Source organism: Diorhabda sublineata, chromosome 4, assembly GCF_026230105.1.
Source record: "Diorhabda sublineata isolate icDioSubl1.1 chromosome 4, icDioSubl1.1, whole genome shotgun sequence".
Taxonomy (NCBI): domain Eukaryota; kingdom Metazoa; phylum Arthropoda; class Insecta; order Coleoptera; family Chrysomelidae; genus Diorhabda; species Diorhabda sublineata.
Genome location: NC_079477.1, coordinates 2,652,242 through 2,677,073, shown reverse-complemented (window position 1 = coordinate 2,677,073; position 24,832 = coordinate 2,652,242). Strand labels below are relative to the sequence as shown.

General features: G+C 33.1%; 2 protein-coding genes across 2 annotated transcripts in view; one reads left to right on the top strand and one right to left on the bottom strand.

Moving 5' to 3' along the window:
• LOC130442809 (uncharacterized) overlaps window positions 1-24,832 on the top strand; it is a 56,849-nt gene that overhangs the window by 12,513 nt on the left and 19,504 nt on the right. The gene's annotated exons all lie outside the window — the stretch shown is intronic.
• On the bottom strand, window positions 1,243-24,087 carry LOC130442808 (probable phospholipase A1 magnifin). Its single transcript, XM_056777164.1, has 6 exons — window positions 23,716-24,087; window positions 7,841-8,086; window positions 6,883-7,176; window positions 5,142-5,324; window positions 2,462-2,612; window positions 1,243-1,617 (listed from the first exon to the last, which is right to left on the bottom strand). Exons 1-6 carry the CDS (start codon window positions 23,879-23,881, stop codon window positions 1,548-1,550), a joined length of 1,110 nt encoding a protein of 369 aa, XP_056633142.1. The 5' UTR covers window positions 23,882-24,087; the 3' UTR covers window positions 1,243-1,547.

Sequence of the window (24,832 nt, the reverse complement as noted above, 5' to 3'; positions counted from 1 at the left end):
TGGCAAGAGGACAATCTTTTTATGGCATCAGATCAGGCCAAGACAACCTCGTCAATAATTAAGTTCACGGGATTCTCTTCTGTAAGTCACGAGACGTTCAAGACGAGTCACTGGCAGAGTTGAATGATAGGACGTGGACTGGATCTTCATTTTCACTTGAAGACTCAGCCTCATAATCATTTTCAGGTCCCTCATTGGATGATAGAGTATCTAATCAAGCTTCTGGAGCTGATTGTCCAGGTTTGAAGACTTCAATCTCAGTAGAAGGCACAACAGCGTCAATCTCCAAGGGAATAGTTTTTGAAGCGGTCTTGGATATAATACACTAATATTTCCATCAATGCTAAGAACTAATTTCTTCACCCTGGCAAGAGGACAATCTTTTTATGGCATCAAATCAGACCAAGACAACCTCGTCAATAATTAAGTTCACGGGTTTCTCTTCTGTGAGTCACGAGACGTTCACGACGAGTCACTGGCAGAGTTGAATGATAGGACGTGGACTGGATCTTCATTTTCACTTGAAGACTCAGCCTCATAATCATTTTCAGGTCCCTCATTGGATGATAGAGTATCTAATCAAGCTTCTGGAGCTGATTGTCCAGGTTTGAAGACTTCAATCTCAGAAGAAGGTGCAGCAACGTGAATCTCCAAGGGAATAGTCTTTGAAGCGGTCTTGGAAGGGTTTAGGTATAACACACTAATACTTCCATCAATACTGCGAATGAATTTTTTCACCCTGGCAAGAGGACAATCTTTTTATGTCGTCAGATCAGACCAAGACAACCTCGTCAACAGTTAGGTTCACGGGTTCCTCTTCTGTGAGTCCAGTTTAAGTAACCAAGGTATCTGAAGCTAGCTTGTAGTTGATCTCACAAGGATTGACGATACCATAACTGATTGGGGTTAATTACGTCACAATATTGAGTTTCTCATACCTGCCTATCTTTCAAAAACGAAGCTGGGCGTTTCTTTGGATTTGAAACTTACACAATGTCGTGTGAAGTTCTTCTAGGTTCGACGATGCTTCGTTTCATCGTTAGCCGTAAGAAACCGCCCCACCAAGAAGCATCAGGGAGGTTGAATTTCCATGAAATTTTCCCAATTGCGCAATTATTTTGAATCATTCACTCCCCTGGTCTACTGGGATAGAAAGCATCCTATCATATGATTACGATCCGATGAACTAGATCAGTTTCGAAATAACAGTGATTGTACTTAAAAATGAAATCAAACACAAAATTGAAAATCGTGAGTTTTATTTTAAAATTTCATCACAGACATTGAGTACGTGTTTGGTTCGAGGTACATAGTTTTACTTCAACTCGGTAGCATGAACGAACTTTAAATAGTGCCCTTGTTGATATTTTAACGCACTAGAGATCTATTAACAATCAATATTTTAAAAATAAAATTCATAAAGTAAATATTGGAAATAATAGACTTTTTAAGTAATTTCAACCGTGACTTTGAAGTTTTTGGTAATATTGCTGTTTTCTTTGGCTTTCAACTAGTATATCTATCAGTAGAACTAGTCAATTATCCTTTCATTTGGCCATTCTTCTTCCGTATGGTTTACTTTCATGGGTAATTAAATAATATGAACCAAACGTTGAACTGAAAACATAGAATCAATAAATATAATTATGAATATTAATAATTAATCATAAAATGTTTTCCCCTTTTTCTTTGTTCAGTTCAATTGAACTTTAAATTGTTTTGCTCCGGGGTAACAACTTTTTTTATGTAAAAAGCAAGCACAAGGGTGTACAACCCTTTTACATTCGAGTAATTCAAGTGGTGCCTGTCGTAGATATTGATTTTGAACTTCTGTAGGTTGTAGTGTTCGGAGAAAAGACATGCTTTTGGTAGCTGATTGCACATCTCCAAAGATCTGAGTAGGTCTTGCTCGGAAAAACATTTGCCGTGGTAGTATCGGTAAAAAAAAGCCAGGTCATCGACCTTTCTCCTATACTTTGACCTGTCCAAGTTTCTGGTTAACTCTGGATCGCCTATAAGTCTCTTTTTTGTATTGAGGAGCTCCAAATGTGCGAGCAATATATAGCCTTTTGGTCTTGAAGAGAGATCAAGTTTTTGGCCAAAAGACAGACAGGACCAAATCCTGAATCAGATGTAGTCTAGTTTATTGGAGCGGTTGATTTGAACGAAGACGCCACCTCGGAGAAGCTATAAATTGGGTTTGTAGTTTTGTTACGTAGATCGTTGATGTACAGGAGCAAGAGAATCCTTTCTGGGGCCTTTTCATCGTTAACAACCTGGATGGATCGGTCTTTGAGAAAGCTACTAAGCCGGTCTATAAGTAAGGACGATGAACCGTATGATCTTGATCTGTCGAGTGCGATTGACAACATTTTATAGTTATACATAAACTTTTGTATACAAAAATTGTTATTCTTAAACTAGAAGTGGTATAAATAGTCATTACTATCTCCATACTTACTTGTTATTCGCGAAACCCATATAAGCTTCAGGTTTAAATTCGCATTGTTTGTTTGGACCTCTCCAAAGCGGGCAACTGGTCGCGGGGAAGGCTTTTTCGTCAATCACTGATTCAGCGTATAATTTCCATGCTCTTATATGGCTGCAAGCAACTAAATACACAAACAAAATTAATTCGAAATTCAAACAACGTACAGAAAAGTGACCAGACGTTTGTTTATTTATAAAAAATGAAACAAATAACCGAAAATTTGTTTAACGTTGTTGAAATACCGAAATGTTTCAACCTGAAGATGTGTCATTTGCTATATAAATATTTGGAACCTTTAATCTAATACAAAAAACAGTTTTTGTAATTTGTAATCCATCGCGTGACTTCATTAAGTAATCGCTTATTCAAATTAGACAAAATAATAATGAAATTCCGCTAAAAGTAGAACAAAAAACGTTTGATACGCCTTAATGTAATTATATCGTTATGTTGGTGATGAAATTAATGTACAAGAACATCACGGTGGAAATTTCTGTCAGTCAGTGTATATTCAGCCCCATATAAGTGATGCTGAATACATTATTTACACCACAACTACACTGTCTGTCTAATAACTTGACTAACCTGTTTTATACTAAATGTTCCCACCAATAAACCTTCTCCCGCGAAAATTACTTTCAGCGGGAAAAAATCCTTGGTTGGATACTTCATAATCATTCTTTGACTATTAAACTATAAAGTGGGCTGTAAGGAATTGGCCCTTTGTCCCTATTTAAGCTACACTAACATCTAGCAACTTCACTGCTTCCAAATGCATCCAACGATTTATTATTGGATAAATTTTTAACAATTTCACATTTTATTAATATTTTTGTCATGATCGTGACTGGCAGCGTGATCGGCAATATCTGATTTTCCGTTCCGTCCATATTTCAAATGAGCTATGTGCTCTTTAAACCGGACAATAACACATCTCTTAGTCTGCCCAATATAATTTCCAGTAAATCCTCAAGGTACACGAGGATCTGCGGAATCGGCACGACAATAACGAACTTACATCAAAGGAAATTAAAATTCCAATTTTCGTCAGCAGTAAAGGCCCTGAATAACAGTGTCCAAAAGACAAAATTGATGATTATAAGTGAAAATCTGATCAGAGGACGTTAATATTTGAAATGAATTACTTTCGGCGGGAAAAAATCCTTGGTTGGATACTTCATAATCATTCTTTGACTATTAAACTATAAAGTGGGCTGTAAGGAATTGACCCTTTGTCCCTATGTAAGCTACTCTTACAAATGAGCTATGTGCTCTTTAAACCGGACAATAACACATCTCTTAGTCTGCCCAATATACTTTCCAGTGAATCCTCAAAGTACACGAAGGTCCGCGGGATCGGCACGACAATAACGAACTTACATCAAAGGAAATTAAAATTCCAATTTTCGTCGGCAGTAAAGGGTTGAATAACAGTGTCCAAAAGACAAAATTGATGATTATAAGTGAAAATCTGATCAGAGGACGTTAATATTTGAAATGAATTACTTTCGGCGGGAAAAAATCCTTGGTTGGATACTTCATAATCATTCTTTGACTATTAAACTATAAAGTGGGCTGTAAGGAATTGACCCTTTGTCCCTATGTAAGCTACTCTTACAAATGAGCTATGTGCTCTTTAAACCGGACAATAACACATCTCTTAGTCTGCCCAATATACTTTCCAGTGAATCCTCAAAGTACACGAAGGTCTGCGGGATCGGCACGACAATAACGAACTTACATCAAAGGAAATTAAAATTTCAATTTTCGTCAGCAGTAAAGGCCCTGAATAACAGTGTCCAAAAGACAAAATTGATGATTATAAGTGAAAATCTGATCAGAGGACGTTAATATTTGAAATGAATTACTTTCGGCGGGAAAAAATCCTTGGTTGGATACTTCATAATCATTCTTTGACTATTAAACTATAAAGTGGGCTGTAAGGAATTGACCCTTTGTCCCTATGTAAGCTACTCTTACAAATGAGCTATGTGCTCTTTAAACCGGACAATAACACATCTCTTAGTCTGCCCAATATACTTTCCAGTGAATCCTCAAAGTACACGAAGGTCCGCGGGATCGGCACGACAATAACGAACTTACATCAAAGGAAATTAAAATTCCAATTTTCGTCGGCAGTAAAGGGTTGAATAACAGTGTCCAAAAGACAAAATTGATGATTATAAGTGAAAATCTGATCAGAGGACGTTAATATTTGAAATGAATTACTTTCGGCGGGAAAAAATCCTTGGTTGGATACTTCATAATCATTCTTTGACTATTAAACTATAAAGTGGGCTGTAAGGAATTGACCCTTTGTCCCTATGTAAGCTACTCTTACAAATGAGCTATGTGCTCTTTAAACCGGACAATAACACATCTCTTAGGCTGCCCAATATACTTTCCAGTGAATCCTCAAAGTACACGAAGGTCCGCGGAATCGGCACGACAATAACGAACTTACATCAAAGGAAATTAAAATTCCAATTTTCGTCAGCAGTAAAGGCCCTGAATAACAGTGTCCAAAAGACAAAATTGATGATGATATTGAAATGAATGTACCTTATGGCATAATATATAATAGAACTGCATTGAATCGATATATTTTTGTTACATAATCTTTAACGCGAAAAAAATAAAAATTCCTTACCAACTTGATCTACTATACGTTGTTTAACTAAATAACTGGGCTGGCATCCTGGTTGCAGAGCTCGTCCACCGTTAGGGAAGAAGTCAGCGTGTCCTAAAGCTAAAGGAAAACCAAATACACCAGCGTCAGTGTGAATTACATCGACATATTCCGCAGATTCTTTTGATAATCTTTTAGATGGATCTGAAAATAATTATCAGTACCTCTAGAACTTGATAATTTATTATTAACGTATGGGGCAAAGAAGGAAGTGCAAGAATTAGATTTTGTCTGTTAAATTATCACCAGAAGCTGTTACTACTATCGAAGACGACACTGGTATTTATTTGTTGCTTTCTACAATTAATAAGATCGATCACGTCGATATTATTGATTTGAAATTCATGGAAACAGTTCATTTCGATCTTGATGCAAGCGACCAAAGAAAATATTGGCCTGTTATAATTTAGTGCGTATCCACTTTTCATACTGTTAGTCATTTATTCAAATTCCCTTTTGTTGTATCTAATTCCATTATTTTCAAAATACGAAAAGCATCTTTTAACAAATAACCTCATATTCCACGTCAATATTTGATCCGATCGATATTCGTGTGACTAATAGGGAGGGTTGATTACATTTCGACGGACAATTCTGAATTATTAATGGAAATAAATTTTCGTTTTGCACGATCGCTAGTCAATCGCAGTTAACACATTCTATTTCAATCAAAAATGAACTTGCCTTTTTCCCAGACAAGTTGGCAAGTCAATTATACGTTACAGAAATACGTGGTACCTTTGTTCGTTAAGTAGAAATGGAATAATACTTAACCAATAATGAATAAAGCATCCGATAACGATTTACGAGGGTTGTCTGAAAAGTTTCCGCGCCCGATTATTGTTTCAGCTTTACTGTCGAGTATTTGGGACTGCTAAAAATTGCGACAACCAGCAAGTTCACCAAAAAGTACTGGAAGACCGTTGGTTTAGGGTTAAAGAAACAGAAGAGGCTATCTACACATCAAAAGAATGCATTTGACATATGCCAACTAAAGATCGTTGGTTGCCTGGTTTGCTCACTTCTAATCGGTTGACTATCCACTATATTCATCAGATCTGTCCCCCAGTGACTTTTTCCTGTTTTCTAATCTTACTGTTTCACTAACAGGAAAGATATTTGCATCGGATGAGGACATAATCGCATGTATAAACGCCTATTTCGATTAGATCTTTAGCTTAGGTTAAGTTAGGTTAGATTCAATCCTGAAAGGACTATGTTGGAAAATAAAAATTTGATTTGATGAAACAGAAGCAAGAACGAAGAAAAACGATATCAATTATAGTATATTAAGGATCTTGAGAAAGGAAAGCGAAAACAATATAAAGGATAAAGTAAAAATTTTTCCACTTATTTCCTATTTTTCAGTTCACTTTATGAAAAAATATATTTAAACAACATTTTTCTTAACCTCGTTATCCAACAAGATTCTAAATTGAGTCGTAGTGTAGTAATTTAAATTTCAAATGGATCTTATTATTTTCCAGCTCGTTATTCCAAATAAAAGCATTTTATTCCATTCATTTTTAATATAATGAGCGATTACACGTCAATCTAAACTGGAAATTACCGTAAATTCATTCTAGACTAGTTCAAGCATCAATTATTTCATCAGAATTCCCTTCATTAGATATTGGTTCTTCATTAAAATCGTTATTCTGATATGATTTACTTTGAAAGTTTACTAATTTTAATAACAAACCTTTAAGAGAAAATTCCGGTAAAGCTGGATCCAGTCCAGTTATTCTGGGTATCTTCAATCCATCTCTGAGTATTTTTCCAGCAACACCTGCGATATGACCGCCGAGACTGAAGCCTATTACATGTAAATTCCAAATTGGAATCTCGCCACTTTTGTGAAATACTTCGATAAATTTCTTGAGTCTTATAGTAGCCAGTTTTGAGTTTGTAACTGCTACTTGATACCATGGAAATGTTGCCAGTTCTGACCAATCCAACAGGATTATATTGCGAGGTTCGGGTCTTGTTAAATAAGCTGGAAATGATAATATAACTTTTACTGGTTGTGTCCATTCTAGAGAAGATTATGACATGACAATACAAGAAGAAGAAATTACGACAAAAAAAGAAGAAAGACTTTTTTAGAGACTACTGATTCCTGAATCTAAGATCATCTTGATTCAAACACATTCTTGAATCTGTGACAAATACATCAACTAGAATATCGAAACAGATGTAAAAAGGAAAAAAGAGCCAAAAAGTGGAAGGAAAAGGTAAAAAAAAAGAAGATTAAAGATGAAGGGCGTAGTAGAGTTTATAATAGAAGCGAAGGATTTAGTTTTAGTCTACTTTGTGTTAGTCAATTGGTAATTCTCAATCAATTAATTGGAATAATAATATTCCAATTGATCCAATGTCTTCATTACAGATATTCCCAGCATCTCAATTCATTGAATACATGTATTAATCCAAGAATGAAGCACTACAGGTCACTACAGGCTCAGAGTACGTCTCAACCGTATTATCCTAAGCTTTCAAAAACGATTTGTAGGAGCGTAAAATGAAGATCCAAGTCTAAGTGGGTTGTCTGAAGCTGAGCATGCAAACTGGCTGAAATGCAGAATCTCTTAACCTCTAATGAAATAGTTTTATGGTGTTGAGTTAGTTCTTTCAATTTTTTTCTTACTAATTATAATTACCGTCCAATATGGTTTGTCCGCTATGTCCGGGAGAAGCTTCAGAAAAACCGTGGATGAATATAACGGTTGGTATGGAACTATTCACTCCGGCTTTGAGGGCATCTCCTGGTCTTAAATTGTTTATTGGTACACCGTTTGGATTACTCTTAGAATAAGCCACAAATCGTATATCTCTTTGTATTTTAGCCGGACAACAATTCGAACAAAATCCTCGGGCAAGAGCTGTCAATTTCATTTCATTCTCACCTGAAATTCAGAGCAAGTATTTTTATTTCAACACGGTATTAATAAGAAATTTTGAAATCAAATTTTATCAAGTACAAAAACAGATTTTAAAATAAAGTAAAAGAAGATTTAGTTTAGCTCATACATAAGGATAAAATTTATTGTGGAGCTGTTCCACTGCAGATATTTTGTTCTAATAGAATAGAATCTGTTTTACGTATTCTGCTTTCGCAGCTGAATCGATAGAGGATGGGAGAGACCACGTAAAAAATCTTTCTGGCGTATATCCAATTTTTCCGAGATTCCAGGGAAAATTAAACCGATTGTAGAAAAAAAACTAATAATACACTGACTCTGTCCATCAAGTAGAATCAAATAAATTAACTTAAAAATGTTATAAATGGAATGAGATTTCAATTCCATCCAGCGGCGTACGACTTAAACGTTTAATAAGTCGAGAAAATAATATGAATGGATACTCGATAATTTCATGTTCGTTGGGAGTGGCGTTTACGGTATACGTCGTAGTATCCTTATCGCCACGTCTAACCGCAGCATCGAAGTATCGCTAAACATCGTCAATTTTGCCAAAAGTCTAGAGTATAGTGAAGAATCATCGCATTAACGTGTTCGATAGTCAAGGTCATGCAGCTATTAGAACTTTGAGCTCACTAATTTAGTTTGGGATTGCCTGGAAAAATTAAATGAACCAAGAAGAAGACTTCAATGAGTTCCGGATCACACTATAGAGAGCATGGAATATAAAACAAATATATTTGGCAGTTGGAGCTAATCTATAAACATTAAGCCACGGATTTGATTAAGCATTTCACTTAAATTGAGTGAGATAACTCCCGGATATTGGAGAATTGATTTAATCAATAAAAGAACCAAGTGGTTAAATTTTAATTCTTAAACTTTTTATTTAATATCTAAAAATATTGTTTTCGGTTGATATCTCAACTCCAATTACTAACGTTTTCTGTTGAGTAATTGAATTCCGAATTGAATTTTCACCTACAAATAACTTTGACGAAGCTATCAGCGAGACAACAAATTTCCAGGAATGCCTAAGTGAATGTACTCAATTACAATGCAACTAGGGAACTATTATAACAGTAAATCATTACCGCCGCCGTGGCGTAGACAGTCTACAACACCCGACAAAAATAATTTAATGATTTAATTCATAAAATTAAAAAGTAGAGGGATAAATTCATTGGTAAACATAAAAAATAGTTTTTTTTACATAAATAGGTGATATTAACACCCCCAATGACTAGTTTCGACGTTATTACGTCTCATCAGAGTAGTTTAACAACCATATTTCGAGCTTGAAACTTAAGACAACGTCAAAGACTATTTGGTTCATGTATCGTTTAGTTTGATATATTTCACACACTTCATTTACCATCAAAATATATATTATTGGCGACTACGCTAGATTTCTACATGATCAGTGGTTCGCAGTTGGAAATGAGGATGGCGCCAGTTTAACCGTTTAACTACATGAACCAAATAACGACGCTGTCTTCAGTTCGGGTCTCAAGCCCGCTCGAACGAGAGTTGTTGAACTACTCTGATGAGATGTAATAACGTCGAAACTAGTCAGAGGTTACAAACCCCTTTTTGGAACGCTCTTCAGAAGAGATGTATTTCAATATTCGTCGAGGTATTAGCCAGGAAAGTAGTTGTTTTCTCTTTTGAAGAACGGCAGAATATATTTTCAGAAGTCCTTATTCAAATTGACGTTTGAGCCCAATTCATGTAGTGTTTCCTTTAATTTGCGACATGGTGCATTGTCTTGATGCATCAGTATTTTCTTCTTTCTCAAATGTGGCCGTACAAAGGATCTGTCGGGCTTTAAAGAAGCAGGTCTAATATTTCTATACTTTTTGAGGAGGTCAACAAGACACCACCACCGAATAACGTGTGTTTACGTCTCCATCAGGACTTAAGGAACAGATTTATTAACTAATAATCAAGATTGAATATGTAGTCCACAAAGTCGACGCATTAGTGCAGGCATTCAAGCTCAAAATTTTGTCAAACCTTTTTTACAATTCAAATGTTTTCTTTACATATTGTATAATAGAAAATTATTATATTTTGAAGTAACAACCCTTAGAAATCTTTAAAAACTACCCTTCTGATGAAAATAATATAGAAACAAATCTTTTAACGATTTAAAACATTGCAATTTCATTTTTATTGCGAAAAATTTTAATATAATTCAATTGATTATTAATTATTATTATTCAAACCTTGAAAACTACCCCTTGGCAGAGAATTATATAAAAATAAATCTAATGACTGCCAACTTTTAGATTTTGCATTCTTTTTGGTATTGTCTATAGCCTGTCAACCCTTAAGAATCACCCCTTTGATACAATGTAGACAAAAATCTTTCGGTATTCAAGTGTATTTTCCAAACACGAAGTGATTTTTTATTCTCTACACTCTGAAACCCCTTAAGAACCACCCCTTTACCAAAAATACAATAAAAAAGTTGTGTTCAATAACACTCAATGTTTTTATGATACATTTGTCAAGAATGAAAATTCGTTTTCTGCCTTAAAAAAGAAAATATCCGTGCGCCAAAATTTGAAACTTTTTCATAACCTATAATTAAAAAAAAATTTCAATTTCTCATTTTTTATGTAACTCATGTAATTTTGAAGCTATCAGATACTAAAAAAAACCATTTCAAAGGTAATTTTCAGGACTATAAGCCTATGTTTATTAGAAGGGCTTGAGACCCTCCAAATTTTATTAATAAAGGGTCAAAGGGCTGTGAATAAGCAATTCTCGCACTATAGTGACAGATTAATTTGGTTATAACTCCGTCAATTTTTATGCTACAACAAAAATAAAAAAATAAAAACAATTGTTTGTTTGTTTTTGTATCTCTTATAGTTATTGAGAAACAATGAGCAAAAAAAATTTTTTTTAAATCAAAAAAAGTATTATTTAATGCTGATTTTTTTCAAAATTATGCATTTCTAATCATCCAAATTTTCAAATGTCGTAAATAACTTCCAAATAAAGTATTTCGTACAAGGAATAAGTTTAATTTTGATTTTCAATGAAACGGCATTAGTTTTAATGCAATTTTTTAAGCTTTAAATATTTTACATCGTATCTCACTGAAATTTCAGTCCAATCGACTTTTATCAGTAGTCATTTGAAAGGTCTTTTTAAGCCCTTTAAAAAGTATTTAATGACTTTTTCTTGAAAAATGTACCGTTTTCTCGTTATTTGAGAATAAATGCTCAATGTCGTAAAACAAAAAGAATTCCAAAAGTATCTATAACTTGCTTTAGGTACAACATTAAAATCTTAAAATATAGCTTAACTTCTTTGTTTTTTTGTAAGCTCCATTTTTGTTAATCACACTTTTTTCGATAAAACGCCTCAGTACAGAGTTATACGTAAAAAACTATTGAAAAATGCGGTTTTTTTTTGACGAAAAATCGTACTTTTCAATTGCGATTAACTCAAAAACTACTGATCTGTCGAAAAAACTTTATACGACATTTTTTACTTCAAATTTGCTGATCTTTCGATTTCTGAGGTTTTTTTGGGCGAAAAATAACCAATAAATCTAGTTTTTTGAAAATACACTTATCATCTGTCAAAATTTTGAAATAATTCGGTGCTGCATGTTTTTAAATTTTCAAAATAAGTAAGTAGTACCTTTTCGTTGATGATCTTTATATTCTTCAAATATTAAAGTACCAACTTCATCATTTGCAGACTCTCTTACTTCAAATGGAATGTCTGATTCGCTATCCGAAGACATTTGAAGTAATTACTTCTGACTTATTTTAAAAAATCGTTGGTTGCTTCCACAGAAACAACTTCGAACAATACTTCTGGCTCCATTCGATTCCACATTAATTTGTTCATTGTAAGTGAAGATTCAATTATTATAAACACGATATTCAATGTAACGTTTGTTGAACAAAATCGCTGTTTTCATAACTAGTTACGTAACTATTTCATAACTGCATTTTCAAAATTCGGTTTCAATCCTCTTATGCAATCGGGTACGTTGAAATGTATGAATGCGGATAATCTGATTAGGAAGTTAATGAAATTCCACGGGAAATCGTTTCATACCTGTTGGATTCTATTTATGAGGAAATTTGTCCGCTTTCCAAGATGAAAGACACAGGAAACCTTTATCCTAGTTGATAGTACATTCTTGACATACTTTATTTTCTTCAAATTAAATAGAAGCTTAAACAATTTATTAATTATTCTGATATATTATACCACAACCTTCGATTTGGTCATTGGTTTTTTTTTTTTATTATAACAAACGTTTAATTTTTTTATCATTCGTTAATGAATTATAAATAACAGTATAATTCTTGGATGCTCCGTGAACTTTTTCCACTAATTGCAAGTTAATATGCTATAATAATACACTTTATTAATCATTAGTGTCGAAACATAACCTTATTCGGAACCTTTAATTATATTTACATTTATTTCTCATTCGATAAGCTTCCTGTAAACATTCTTGATTTTTCCAGAAGATTTATTTTGTTTGGAACTGTTATTTAACAAGAAAAAATTTCATCAACTTTGTCTGTTCGATTCCATAAACAAAATATTGCGTTACCATAGCAACCCACAATAACTTAATAGAAGTGTAAGTGTAAAGTTGGTAGTACCTGTGTTAAGAGGTAAGCAGATTTACGAAGATGTGCTTATTACCCTTGGTGATCAATGTCCTCCGTGAAAAATTGGACTGCAAGCTTCAAAAGAGGTAAATTGGAATGGCGACACTCTGGTTCTCCAAGACCTAAGAATTTTCGTGTACAAAAATCTGCTGGAAAAGTTTTTGCTTCAGTTTTTTGGGATTGCCATGGAGTAATCATGATCGATTTTTTGGATAAGGGAAAAAATTAAAGTGTAAAGACGCGGAAAGCTATCCAAAGGTGTTTTGTTTTTGCAGGACGACGCCTCTGCATACAAATCTCATGCTGCCATGCAAAAAATTCGTGTTTTAGGGTTTGAATTACTAGAACACCCCCCTTATTCACCAGATTTGGATCCCTCCGACTATCATCTCTCTACTCAACTGAAAAAAAGTTTAAAATGACGTAGATAATAAAAGTTGTAGAGGTCTGGTTTGCAGAGCAAGAAGAAACATTTTTTTTAAAAGGCTTAGAGACGTTGCAGGTTCGCTGTAATAAATGTATCCAATTAAGAGGAGAATATGTTGAGTAATAAAATATTTCGACATTGAAATTTTGTTTGGTTCTATAGTAGGCTAAGAATTTTTCAATATATCCTCGTATATAGTAAAATATCGTGGATTTCTTTCATAATTACTTTGATTGACGATCTGGATGATAAGTCCCTTAAAGTATACTTTAGAATAATAGTTCTATTCTTATTTGAAGGAACGAAAAAGTAAAAGTAAAAATAGCAAAGGATTCTGCCGACTTTAGCGATGTCTCATTACTAAAATAGATTGTAGAATATTTACCCAGAAGATATTTTGAACAAGACTCTATATCTAATTTGTTTGCTTCACAAATACGTAGACTCCTCCCAAAGGAAACACGTTTTTAGAAATTCTTTTGTAAAGGTACTAAAGTCCTTTAATGGACAAAACATTCTCAGAGTACATGCTTCGCTATTTCCCTATGGCTTCCTCATAGAATCTTCAGTCCTCTGCCATGTTTATCAGTCCCTCAGACTGAAATTGTTAGGTTAGGTTACACTAGAGATCTGGCGCTTCTTTTTGGAATGCTGTTTGTTTCCCCAGTTTCTAATATACCTTCAGGTCAGGTTGTCACTTGATTTCTGTTCGCTAGTGCTTTTAGAAGTTTGTTTCAATAGCTTTCAGAACCTTCAAGGTCACTTGACTATGGAATAGGTTCCTATCCATCCACACTTTTCTGTCTTGTCCATAAAGCTGTAGTGGCTTCTGAGATTACGGTATCTAGATATTGTTTCAAGTAATTGTTTTACCCAGTTTTTACTTCATTGGAAATGGAACTAGTGCTAGTTTATTGGGGTTCATAGAAAATTACTCTTCATCAGTCCAATTTGTATTGTATTGTACGTACATTATTATCATCAAGAGATGAAATAATCTAGAGTTTTTCTAGATTAACTGGCGCGAATTGATTCAAAGGTTATTTTTTATCATGAATAACTTTTTTTAGAAGAAATATAGAATGTAAATGATTGGTATAATATACGCAAATGTTTCTAATGAATGATTTGAAACGAATTCTTGGAAATCCCATGCAGATGTTGCGACCAGATTCGATTGTAAAAGACGCAGAGCCTTTTTTGTATTGTATTGTATTATATAACTGTGAATTTTTCTAATACGTATAATTTGAGGTTGAATGCTCAACGTCGTGAAACAAAAGGAATTATATAAAAATAAATCTAATGACTGCCAACTTTTAGATTTTGCATTCTTTTTGGTATTGTCTATAGCCTGTCAACCCTTAAGAATCACCCCTTTGATACAATGTAGACAAAAATCTTTCGGTATTCAAGTGTATTTTCCAAACACGAAGTGATTTTTCATTCTCTACACTCTGAAACCCCTTAAGAACCACCCCTTTAACAAAAATACAATAAAAAAGTTGTGTTCAATAACACTCAATGTTTTTATTATACATTTGTCAAGAATGAAAATTCGTTTTCTGCCTTAAAAAAGAAAATATCCGTGCGCCAAAATTTGAAACTTTTTCATAACCTATAATTCAAAAAAAAAATTTCAATTTCTCATTTTTTATGTAACTCATGTAATTTTGAAGCTATCAGATACTAAAAAAAACCATTTCAAAGGTAATTTTCAGGACTATAAGTCTATGTTTATTAGAAGGGCTTGAGACCCTCCAAATTTTATTAATAAAGGGTCAAAGGGCTGTGAATAAGCAATCCTCGCACTATAGTGACAGATTAATTTGGTTATAACTCCGTCAATTTTTATGCTACAACAAAAATAAAAAAATAAAAACAATTGTTTGTTTGTTTTTGTATCTCTTATAGTTATTGAGAAACAATGAGCAAAAAAAATTTTTTTTAAATCAAAAAAAGTATTATTTAATGCTGATTTTTTTCAAAATTATGCATTTCTAATCATCCAAATTTTCAAATGTCGTAAATAACTTCCAAATAAAGTATTTCGTACAAGGAATAAGTTTAATTTTGATTTTCAATGAAACGGCATTAGTTTTAATGCAATTTTTTTAGCTTTAAATATTTTACATCGTATCTCACTGAAATTTCAGTCGAATCGACTTTTATCAGTAGTCATTTGAAAGGTCTTTTTAAGCCCTTTAAAAAGTATTTAATGACTTTTTCTTGAAAAATGTACCGTTTTCTCGTTATTTGAGAATAAATGATCAATGTCGTAAAACAAAAGGAATTCCAAAAGTATCTATAACTTGCTTTAGGTACAACATTAAAATCTTAAAATATAGCTTAACTTCTTTGTTTTTTTGTAAGCTCCATTTTTGTTCATCACATTTTTTTCGATAAAACGCATCAGTACAGAGTTATACGTAAAAAACTATTGAAAAATGCGGTTTTTTTTTGACGAAAAATCGTACTTTTCAATTGCGATTAACTCAAAAATTATTGATCTGCCGAAAAAACTTTATACGACATTTTTTACTTCAAATTTGCTGATCTTTCGATTTCTGAGGTTATTTTGGGCGAAAAATAACCAATAAATCTAGTTTTTTGGAAATACACTTATCATCTGTCAAAATTTTGAAATAATTCGGTGCTGCATGTTTTTAAATTTTCAAAATAAGTAAGTAGTACCTTTTCGTTGATGATCTTTATATTCTTCAGATATTAAAGTACCAACTTCATCATTTGCAGACTCTATTACTTCAAATGGAATCTCTGAATTGATTCAAAGGTTATTTTTTTATCATAAATAATTCTTGGAAATCCCATGCAGATGTTGCGACCAGATTCGATTGTAAAAGACGCAGAGCCTTTTATCAAAAACCTTTTGATATAGGTCGAAATTTAAATTGTATTATATAACTGTGAATTTTTCTAATACGTATAATGAAATTTTTACTATTTACTGGTCAACGACTTTAGTTCCGATTCATAGGAAATTGTAGAAAATTTGTATCATTAACATATAATAAATCGTGACTCCCGAAAGAAAACAACTATTAAAAAGCCGTTACTTATCCCCGCAATTCTTTCCGACTATAATAAATCATGAATAGACAAATTAAAGTACGTTTGTATGCAATCCGCAAGCTGTACAATGTTAATGAACCTTTAATTATAATCACAAGTTTAAATATAGATATATAAATTACAGACCACTTATCGTGATTTATCTATCGTTCCCTCGGGATAGATGTGTAAATTATGGGATGAAACGTTACTCTGGATTCACTGTTCCTATTCAATAATAATAATCAAAAATATGTAGTTTCATAATGGCTACAACCTTATAAACCGTTTGTCTCTATTTAAATATTTAAGAATCTCCATATTTTAAATGAGTCAGATGCTCTTTAAACCAGATTTTAACAAGCCTCTTAGTTTGCCCAACATATTCTTTTTGCAATTATTACAACTAAATTCGTGAATGTCGCTCTTTCCCAATACTTTATCCTTGGGAACAATAATTGTTGGCTTTATAAACCATTTCAACCCCTTACTACTTCTTTAATCTGTTGGTGGTGTTCTTCATTGCCCCGAAACCAATTTCAACCCTATTGTGGTAAGTAACAATGTTTTATATCTATATAATAATCGGTAATTATTTAGAATTGGGGCTACACCCCAAACACACTCGAAAAACTTTGTCGCGCATATAGGGTTGTTTTGTAGTGCTCCGAAAGTACTTTAAGGGTGCATATTAAATGTCAATAATTATCCAATCGTATCGGAATACGCGGTTATCTAGAGCAATAGCACTTGAGGTTAGGTTAGCGTAAGTTAGGTTAGGTTAAGTTATGATAGGTTAGGTGAAGTTAGATAAGCTTAGGTTAAATTAGGTTATGTCAATCGTTGGAAGCGAAATATTTATTTATATTTTAATATTATAGGTATCAAGGACGTGACAATTAATCATACTTACAATTGATCATTCATATAATAAATAAAATAACTTTTTATTGATGTATAAACAAATCATGAAACAATAAAGTGAAATTATGTTGAAAATTTTCACATAACTTATTTTATCCCCAAATTCTAAATAATTACCGAATAATCCAGCTTAAAGGGTACTAATTTTTCCTGTTTTTCGTTTGGAAAAAGATGATTTCTTGAAGAAAAATCTATTACGGTTAATTTATTAATCTAACTCTTACTGAAGCTGTCTTGCCATTATATGTCTTCTTCGTAAAGCTTGCAGCCTTAAATTCTATTGTACTTGCCCACTGGCTTCCTAACATATCGTGAGATGGCGTGGCGTGGCGTGGGCTGTGTGTGTACTTAGACAATTGAATTAAATGGAAAAAAATATACACACATATTCCACACGTGGCGTGGCGTGTCGTGGCGTGCTGGTAGTGGGTTTCGATCTTTATTTTATTTCATAAAGAAGGGTGAATCGATTCTAGTATCAATTTCTTAAATTTTATCTATTAAAAACCGAAGGAATAGATATATAAAATTAATTATTGTTGATTTAAGTAAAATGTAGACAGACGTTTAGAAATAATAACAAAATGGCCTATGGCGTGGCGTGGCGTGGGCTGTGTGTGTGTACTTAGACAATTGAATTAAATGGAAAAAAATATGCACACATATTCCACACATGGCGTGGCGTGTCGTGGCGTGCTGGTAGTGGGTTTCGATCTTTATTTTATTTCATAAAGAAGGGTGAATCGATTCTAGTATCAATTTCTTAAATTTTATCTATTAAAAACCGAAGGAATAGATATATAAAATTAATTATTGTTGATTTAAGTAAAATGTAGACAGACGTTTAGAAATAATAACAAATTGGCCTATGGCGTGGCGTGGCGTGGGCTGTGTGTGTGTGTACTTAGACATTTGAATTAAATGGAAAAAAATATGCACACATATTCCACACGTGGCGTGGCGTGTCGTGGCGTGCTGGTAGTGGGTTTCGATCTTTATTTTATTTCATAAAGTAGGGTGAATCGATTCTAGTATCAATTTGATAGTTGACCTAAATTTTATCTATCAAAAACCGAAGGAATAGATATATAAAATTAATTATTGTTGATTTAAGTAAAATGTAGACAGACGTTTAGAAATAATAACAAAATGGCCTATGGCGTGGCGTGGCGTGGGCTGTGTGTGTGTGTACTTAGACATTTGAATTAAATGGAAAAAAATATGCACACATATTCCACACGTGGCGTGGCGTGTCGTGGCGTGCTGGTAGTGGGTTTCGATCTTTATTTTATTTCATAAAGTAGGGTGAATCGATTCTAGTATCAATTTGATAGTTGACCTAAATTTTATCTATCAAAAACCGAAGGAATAGATATATAAAATTAATTATTGTTGATTTAAGTAAAATGTAGACAGACGTTTAGAAATAATAACAAAATGGCCTATGGCGTGGCGTGGCGTGGGCTGTGTGTGTGTGTACTTAGACAATTGAATTAAATGGAAAAAAATATGCACACATATTCCACACGTGGCGTGGCGTGTCGTGGCGTGCTGGTAGTGGGTTTCGATCTTTATTTTATTTCATAAAGAAGGGTGAATCGATTCTAGTATCAATTTCTTAAATTTTATCTATTAAAAACCGAAGGAATAGATATATAAAATTAATTATTGTTGATTTAAGTAAAATGTAGACAGACGTTTAGAAATAATAACAAAATGGCCTATGGCGTGGCGTGGCGTGGGCTGTGTGTGTGTACTTAGACAATTGAATTAAATGGAAAAAAATATGCACACATATTCCACACGTGGCGTGGCGTGTCGTGGCGTGCTGGTAGTGGGTTTCGATCTTTATTTTATTTCATAAAGAAGGGTGAATCGATTCTAGTATCAATTTCTTAAATTTTATCTATTAAAAACCGAAGGAATAGATATATAAAATTAATTATTGTTGATTTAAGTAAAATGTAGACAGACGTTTAGAAATAATAACAAATTGGCCTATGGCGTGGCGTGGCGTGGGCTGTGTGTGTGTACTTAGACAATTGAATTAAATGGAAAAAAATATGCACACATATTCCACACATGGCGTGGCGTGTCGTGGCGTGCTGGTAGTGGGTTTCGATCTTTATTTTATTTCATAAAGAAGGGTGAATCGATTCTAGTATCAATTTCTTAAATTTTATCTATTAAAAACCGAAGGAATAGATATATAAAATTAATTATTGTTGATTTAAGTAAAATGTAGACAGACGTTTAGAAATAATAACAAAATGGCCTATGGCGTGGCGTGGCGTGGGCTGTGTGTGTGTACTTAGACAATTGAATTAAATGGAAAAAAATATGCACACATATTCCACACATGGCGTGGCGTGTCGTGGCGTGCTGGTAGTGGGTTTCGATCTTTATTTTATTTCATAAAGAAGGGTGAATCGATTCTAGTATCAATTTCTTAAATTTTATCTATTAAAAACCGAAGGAATAGATATATAAAATTAATTATTGTTGATTTAAGTAAAATGTAGACAGACGTTTAGAAATAATAACAAAATGGCCTATGGCGTGGCGTGGCGTGGGCTGTGTGTGTGTACTTAGACAATTGAATTAAATGGAAAAAAATATGCACACATATTCCACACGTGGCGTGGCGTGTCGTGGCGTGCTGGTAGTGGGTTTCGATCTTTATTTTATTTCATAAAGAAGGGTGAATCGATTCTAGTATCAATTTCTTAAATTTTATCTATTAAAAACCGAAGGAATAGATATATAAAATTAATTATTGTTGATTTAAGTAAAATGTAGACAGACGTTTAGAAATAATAACAAATTGGCCTATGGCGTGGCGTGGCGTGGGCTGTGTGTGTGTACTTAGACAATTGAATTAAATGGAAAAAAATATGCACACATATTCCACACGTGGCGTGGCGTGTCGTGGCGTGCTGGTAGTGGGTTTCGATCTTTATTTTATTTCATAAAGAAGGGTGAATCGATTCTAGTATCAATTTCTTAAATTTTATCTATTAAAAACCGAAGGAATAGATATATAAAATTAATTATTATTGATTTAAGTAAAATGTAGACAGACGTTTAGAAATAATAACAAATTGGCCTATGGCGTGGCGTGGCGTGGGCTGTGTGTGTGTGTACTTAGACATTTGAATTAAATGGAAAAAAATATGCACACATATTCCACACGTGGCGTGGCGTGTCGTGGCGTGCTGGTAGTGGGTTTCGATCTTTATTTTATTTCATAAAGTAGGGTGAATCGATTCTAGTATCAATTTGATAGTTGACCTAAATTTTATCTATCAAAAACCGAAGGAATAGATATATAAAATTAATTATTGTTGATTTAAGTAAAATGTAGACAGACGTTTAGAAATAATAACAAAATGGCCTATGGCGTGGCGTGGCGTGGGCTGTGTGTGTGTGTACTTAGACATTTGAATTAAATGGAAAAAAATATGCACACATATTCCACACGTGGCGTGGCGTGTCGTGGCGTGCTGGTAGTGGGTTTCGATCTTTATTTTATTTCATAAAGTAGGGTGAATCGATTCTAGTATCAATTTGATAGTTGACCTAAATTTTATCTATCAAAAACCGAAGGAATAGATATATAAAATTAATTATTGTTGATTTAAGTAAAATGTAGACAGACGTTTAGAAATAATAACAAAATGGCCTATGGCGTGGCGTGGCGTGGGCTGTGTGTGTGTGTACTTAGACATTTGAATTAAATGGAAAAAAATATGCACACATATTCCACACGTGGCGTGGCGTGTCGTGGCGTGCTGGTAGTGGGTTTCGATCTTTATTTTATTTCATAAAGTAGGGTGAATCGATTCTAGTATCAATTTGATAGTTGACCTAAATTTTATCTATCAAAAACCGAAGGAATAGATATATAAAATTAATTATTGTTGATTTAAGTAAAATGTAGACAGACGTTTAGAAATAATAACAAATTGGCCTATGGCGTGGCGTGGCGTGGGCTGTGTGTGTGTGTACTTAGACATTTGAATTAAATGGAAAAAAATATGCACACATATTCCACACGTGGCGTGGCGTGTCGTGGCGTGCTGGTAGTGGGTTTCGATCTTTATTTTATTTCATAAAGTAGGGTGAATCGATTCTAGTATCAATTTCTTAAATTTTATCTATTAAAAACCGAAGGAATAGATATATAAAATTAATTATTGTTGATTTAAGTAAAATCGTTTAGAAATAATAATAAAATGAATAAAAATGGTCTTCTTGCTAATATCCTTTGGGTCAGTTCCTCGGATTCTAGACCAACAGGAATAATAATTCCATCCCAAAATCCCTGATGGTGTAACTTAAATCGTCATATATGGTAGTTAATAAAAATGATTGGATTGAGGAAAAAAATGTAACGAGTACAGTATTTCTGCTTTTTTTAGGGAAAGTATACACCCTATTCGCCTGATTTGCCCACGTGTGATTCCTGCTTTTCAACACTTTCTCTGACCGCATAATAAACGGAGCCAAAATTGCGGGAAGAGGAATAGCGAGTTCCGAATTTGTGCTACGCATTTGATGAAGTCCTCATAGCAAAAGACGATGACAAACTACAACGAATGCTTTTCAAATTCAACCAAATGGTTGACAAAGTCTATGATAATAAATAAAGACCCAGAACGCTGCAAATTAGTGATAGACTTTGGAGAGGAGATGGAGAGAATGGAAAACACATGTCGATAGAATGGTGGAGGGTTGGCTGGTGAAACAAGCATACGAAGAAAAGCCAACTACCAGGATATCAGCGTCAGACTTTTAAAAAAATGGGCCGAATTACAAACATCGGTATCTCAAGATGAAAATTGATGAAATGATGATGATCAAGTTATGAAACTATGAAACTAAATAAAATCATTGTTCATTTAAAAGATTTCCAACTTACCGTTAATATAGTAAATAGTTTTACAAGGATTTGTTACAATTTCCAAAGGTTTCTTAATAATATCATCACTGATCACTTTACTAATAACAAGATTATCCAAAAAAGGTAAAGTTATGAAATTAAACGCGATATTGACCATTTGGGAGATCAACATACCTATTTAATAAAATCTTTAAATTGTTTTGTGTACCGACGAACTCTAGAAGCACATATATGAATTATTTTTCTACTATATGCAATTTAATCGTTCCTCCGCGCTCCATAATCCAATGAAAAGTATATGTTTCCACCTATTTGAAATGTAACAAACAAAATTATCTCTCTTCGTAACCGTAATATCGCTATCTTAGTGCTTTCTATTAATTATAAAATCTATTAAAACACCCCGTATAACATAATTTATATCTGATTTAATTACTAAAGATTTCACTTTCTTCCTTGTGTCACATTTTTATGAGTTTTTAGCAATTTATGTAATCACCATAAGTAGAAAGATGTTGTTATTTGAGGTTATGTTTTCTTAAATATTTTATCTACTTTATGGAATCGTATAAAAAGAAACAAAGTATTTGCCCACCCTTCAGTTTGCGTGATACAATATTAAACAATACATACTGCTCCTATATTTGTATCCATCCATTTTTCAGTCAAATAATTACTTTCAATACATTCGAATTCTATCAAATACTTTTTGCACAGCTTCGAGGAATGCTTTAGATCGTTCCCTTTACCAGACTTTACTTAAAGCATCCCCAAACCATTACCGGGCCTCAGCTGTGTTAAATTCGGGATTACAAATGGCTCTAACATCAGTTTTTTCTTTGATCTGCGCACAAACACGCATCTTTTAGACCCAAAAACCACTCGCTTTTCATGCGTCTAAATCTTAGCCCACACTACAATTTTGAGTCTTAAAAGAAGTTTATTTGGTACTACCGTTTCAAACAGGCCAACTTTCCTCAATATTTTCACTATAGAAGTACTCAAATGCAGAATTTTCGAAGTCAAAGTTTTGGAATTTAATAAATGGATTATGGAGTGGGCAAAAACTTTTGTTCGCCAGTGTATATGTTTGCTACAATTTTTGTTAATAATTTGCATATTGACACGATCGTTGCACTAAAATCTCATCCTATATACACATAAATTTACAACTTGAAATAAATTTGGCTCATAAAGTTGAGTACATCAACTGAAATCATTTATCTTTTCCAAATGTTCTTCTAAATGTTCTTGATTTTAGGTCTTTAGGTTTTAAAATTAGTTTTTTTTATATAATTTAGTGAAAGTTTGAAAAAAAATTGTCGTTTCGAAATAATTTTATCAATCTAATATATCAAAAGGTCTAAGAAATCAGAAATTAAAAAAATTTATCGTTTTATTTAGTTTATTTTCTTCGAAGTTTTTAGATTAGAAAAAAAAATTCATTACTTGATACTCAAGTACTTATAGACGTTGGATATAAAAATTTAACGTTTTCTTTATTAAAATTTGGATAATAAATAATTATATTTAACTTTATTTTATTTTACATGTTAAGAAATATTTTAATTTATTATTAAACTAAATTAAAGTTAGAATAATATACTTTTTATTATCTAGTGAAACAACTTACCCATTTCGAAAGTATAAGTACGACAGGGCTGTTCCATTGTCCTCAAAATATCAAAGGGAAAATAAGAATTATCACTTCTTGCCAACTGATTCGGAGTACCATTATCAGAAAATGGAACAAACAATAAATTTACAGCGACACCGACAATTTGTGATAACCAAGACATTTTTAAATTAAAACGAATAATAATTACTAAAAAAAAAAAGTATCTGCAATATCACACTTGGTTAGATTTTATTTTAAACATCGACCTTCCACACATCCATTAAGGTTCTTGGAACCCGAAATGTTCGACTGTATCTAGCGCTAAATAACAACTCGAATTATTTATATTTGTTTATATACGTTGACTATTATGACGGTCCTGCATGTGTATCATTTGACGTTTAATTCAATGTTAACAACGAAGCAGTGGCGTCGGTTAACGGTAAGAAAAGGTCAAGTCAATATCAACAAAGTTTTTCGATAAAATAGCATCACATAAAACTAGAAAATCCAAGACGCGAAAAATAATTCATTTGGAAATATAAATTAGTCCACGAATATCTAATTGTTTCGAAAATGGGTGAAGTAGTCAGAAATAAACAAAACATCAAACGACCTTGAGTTAAACCTTGTATGTGAAACAGATATCCATAAACCACGCACACATACCAGAATGTATCAAACCTTGACGTTTATGTGGATCAGACCACCTTGAACCAGACGTCAAATTGTATATCACACAATAAGTTTTGTGACTGACATATAGATGACGTTTCCATTGTCAAATCCATATGACGTTTATGAAGTACCAACTTTAAAAAGACTACGTGCAAAATGACATTTCGATTAATCAGAAAAAAGTGACAGATATTTAAGTGAAGCTAATTTTGTTATTTTTAAAACAATTTCGTGTGTTAATTTATAATTGCTTCTTGATGAAAAAAAAATAGTGAACAAGCTCCGAAATGGTTTCAAAAGTATTATACAGAATCGAAAAGAACAATTTGTATTTGGTTTACCGAATATAAACGTGGTCGTACAGACACTGACGATGGCTACCACACACACCTACCAGAATGTATCAAAGCTTGACGTTTATGTGGATCAGACCACCTTGAACCAGACGTCAAAT

What these genes read in the sequence shown, in the direction of transcription:
- LOC130442808 (XM_056777164.1), bottom strand. Translation starts at nt 23,881, where the DNA reads ATGTCTTGGTTATCACAAATTGTCGGTGTCGCTGTAAATTTATTGTTT. An exon ending in TACTTATACTTTCGAAATGG is followed by an intron (nt 8,087 to 23,715) that starts GTAAGTTGTTTC and finishes TCTGAATTTCAG; the next exon opens with GTGAGAATGAAATGAAATTG. An exon ending in CGGACAAACCATATTGGACG is followed by an intron (nt 7,177 to 7,840) that starts GTAATTATAATT and finishes TATCATTTCCAG; the next exon opens with CTTATTTAACAAGACCCGAA.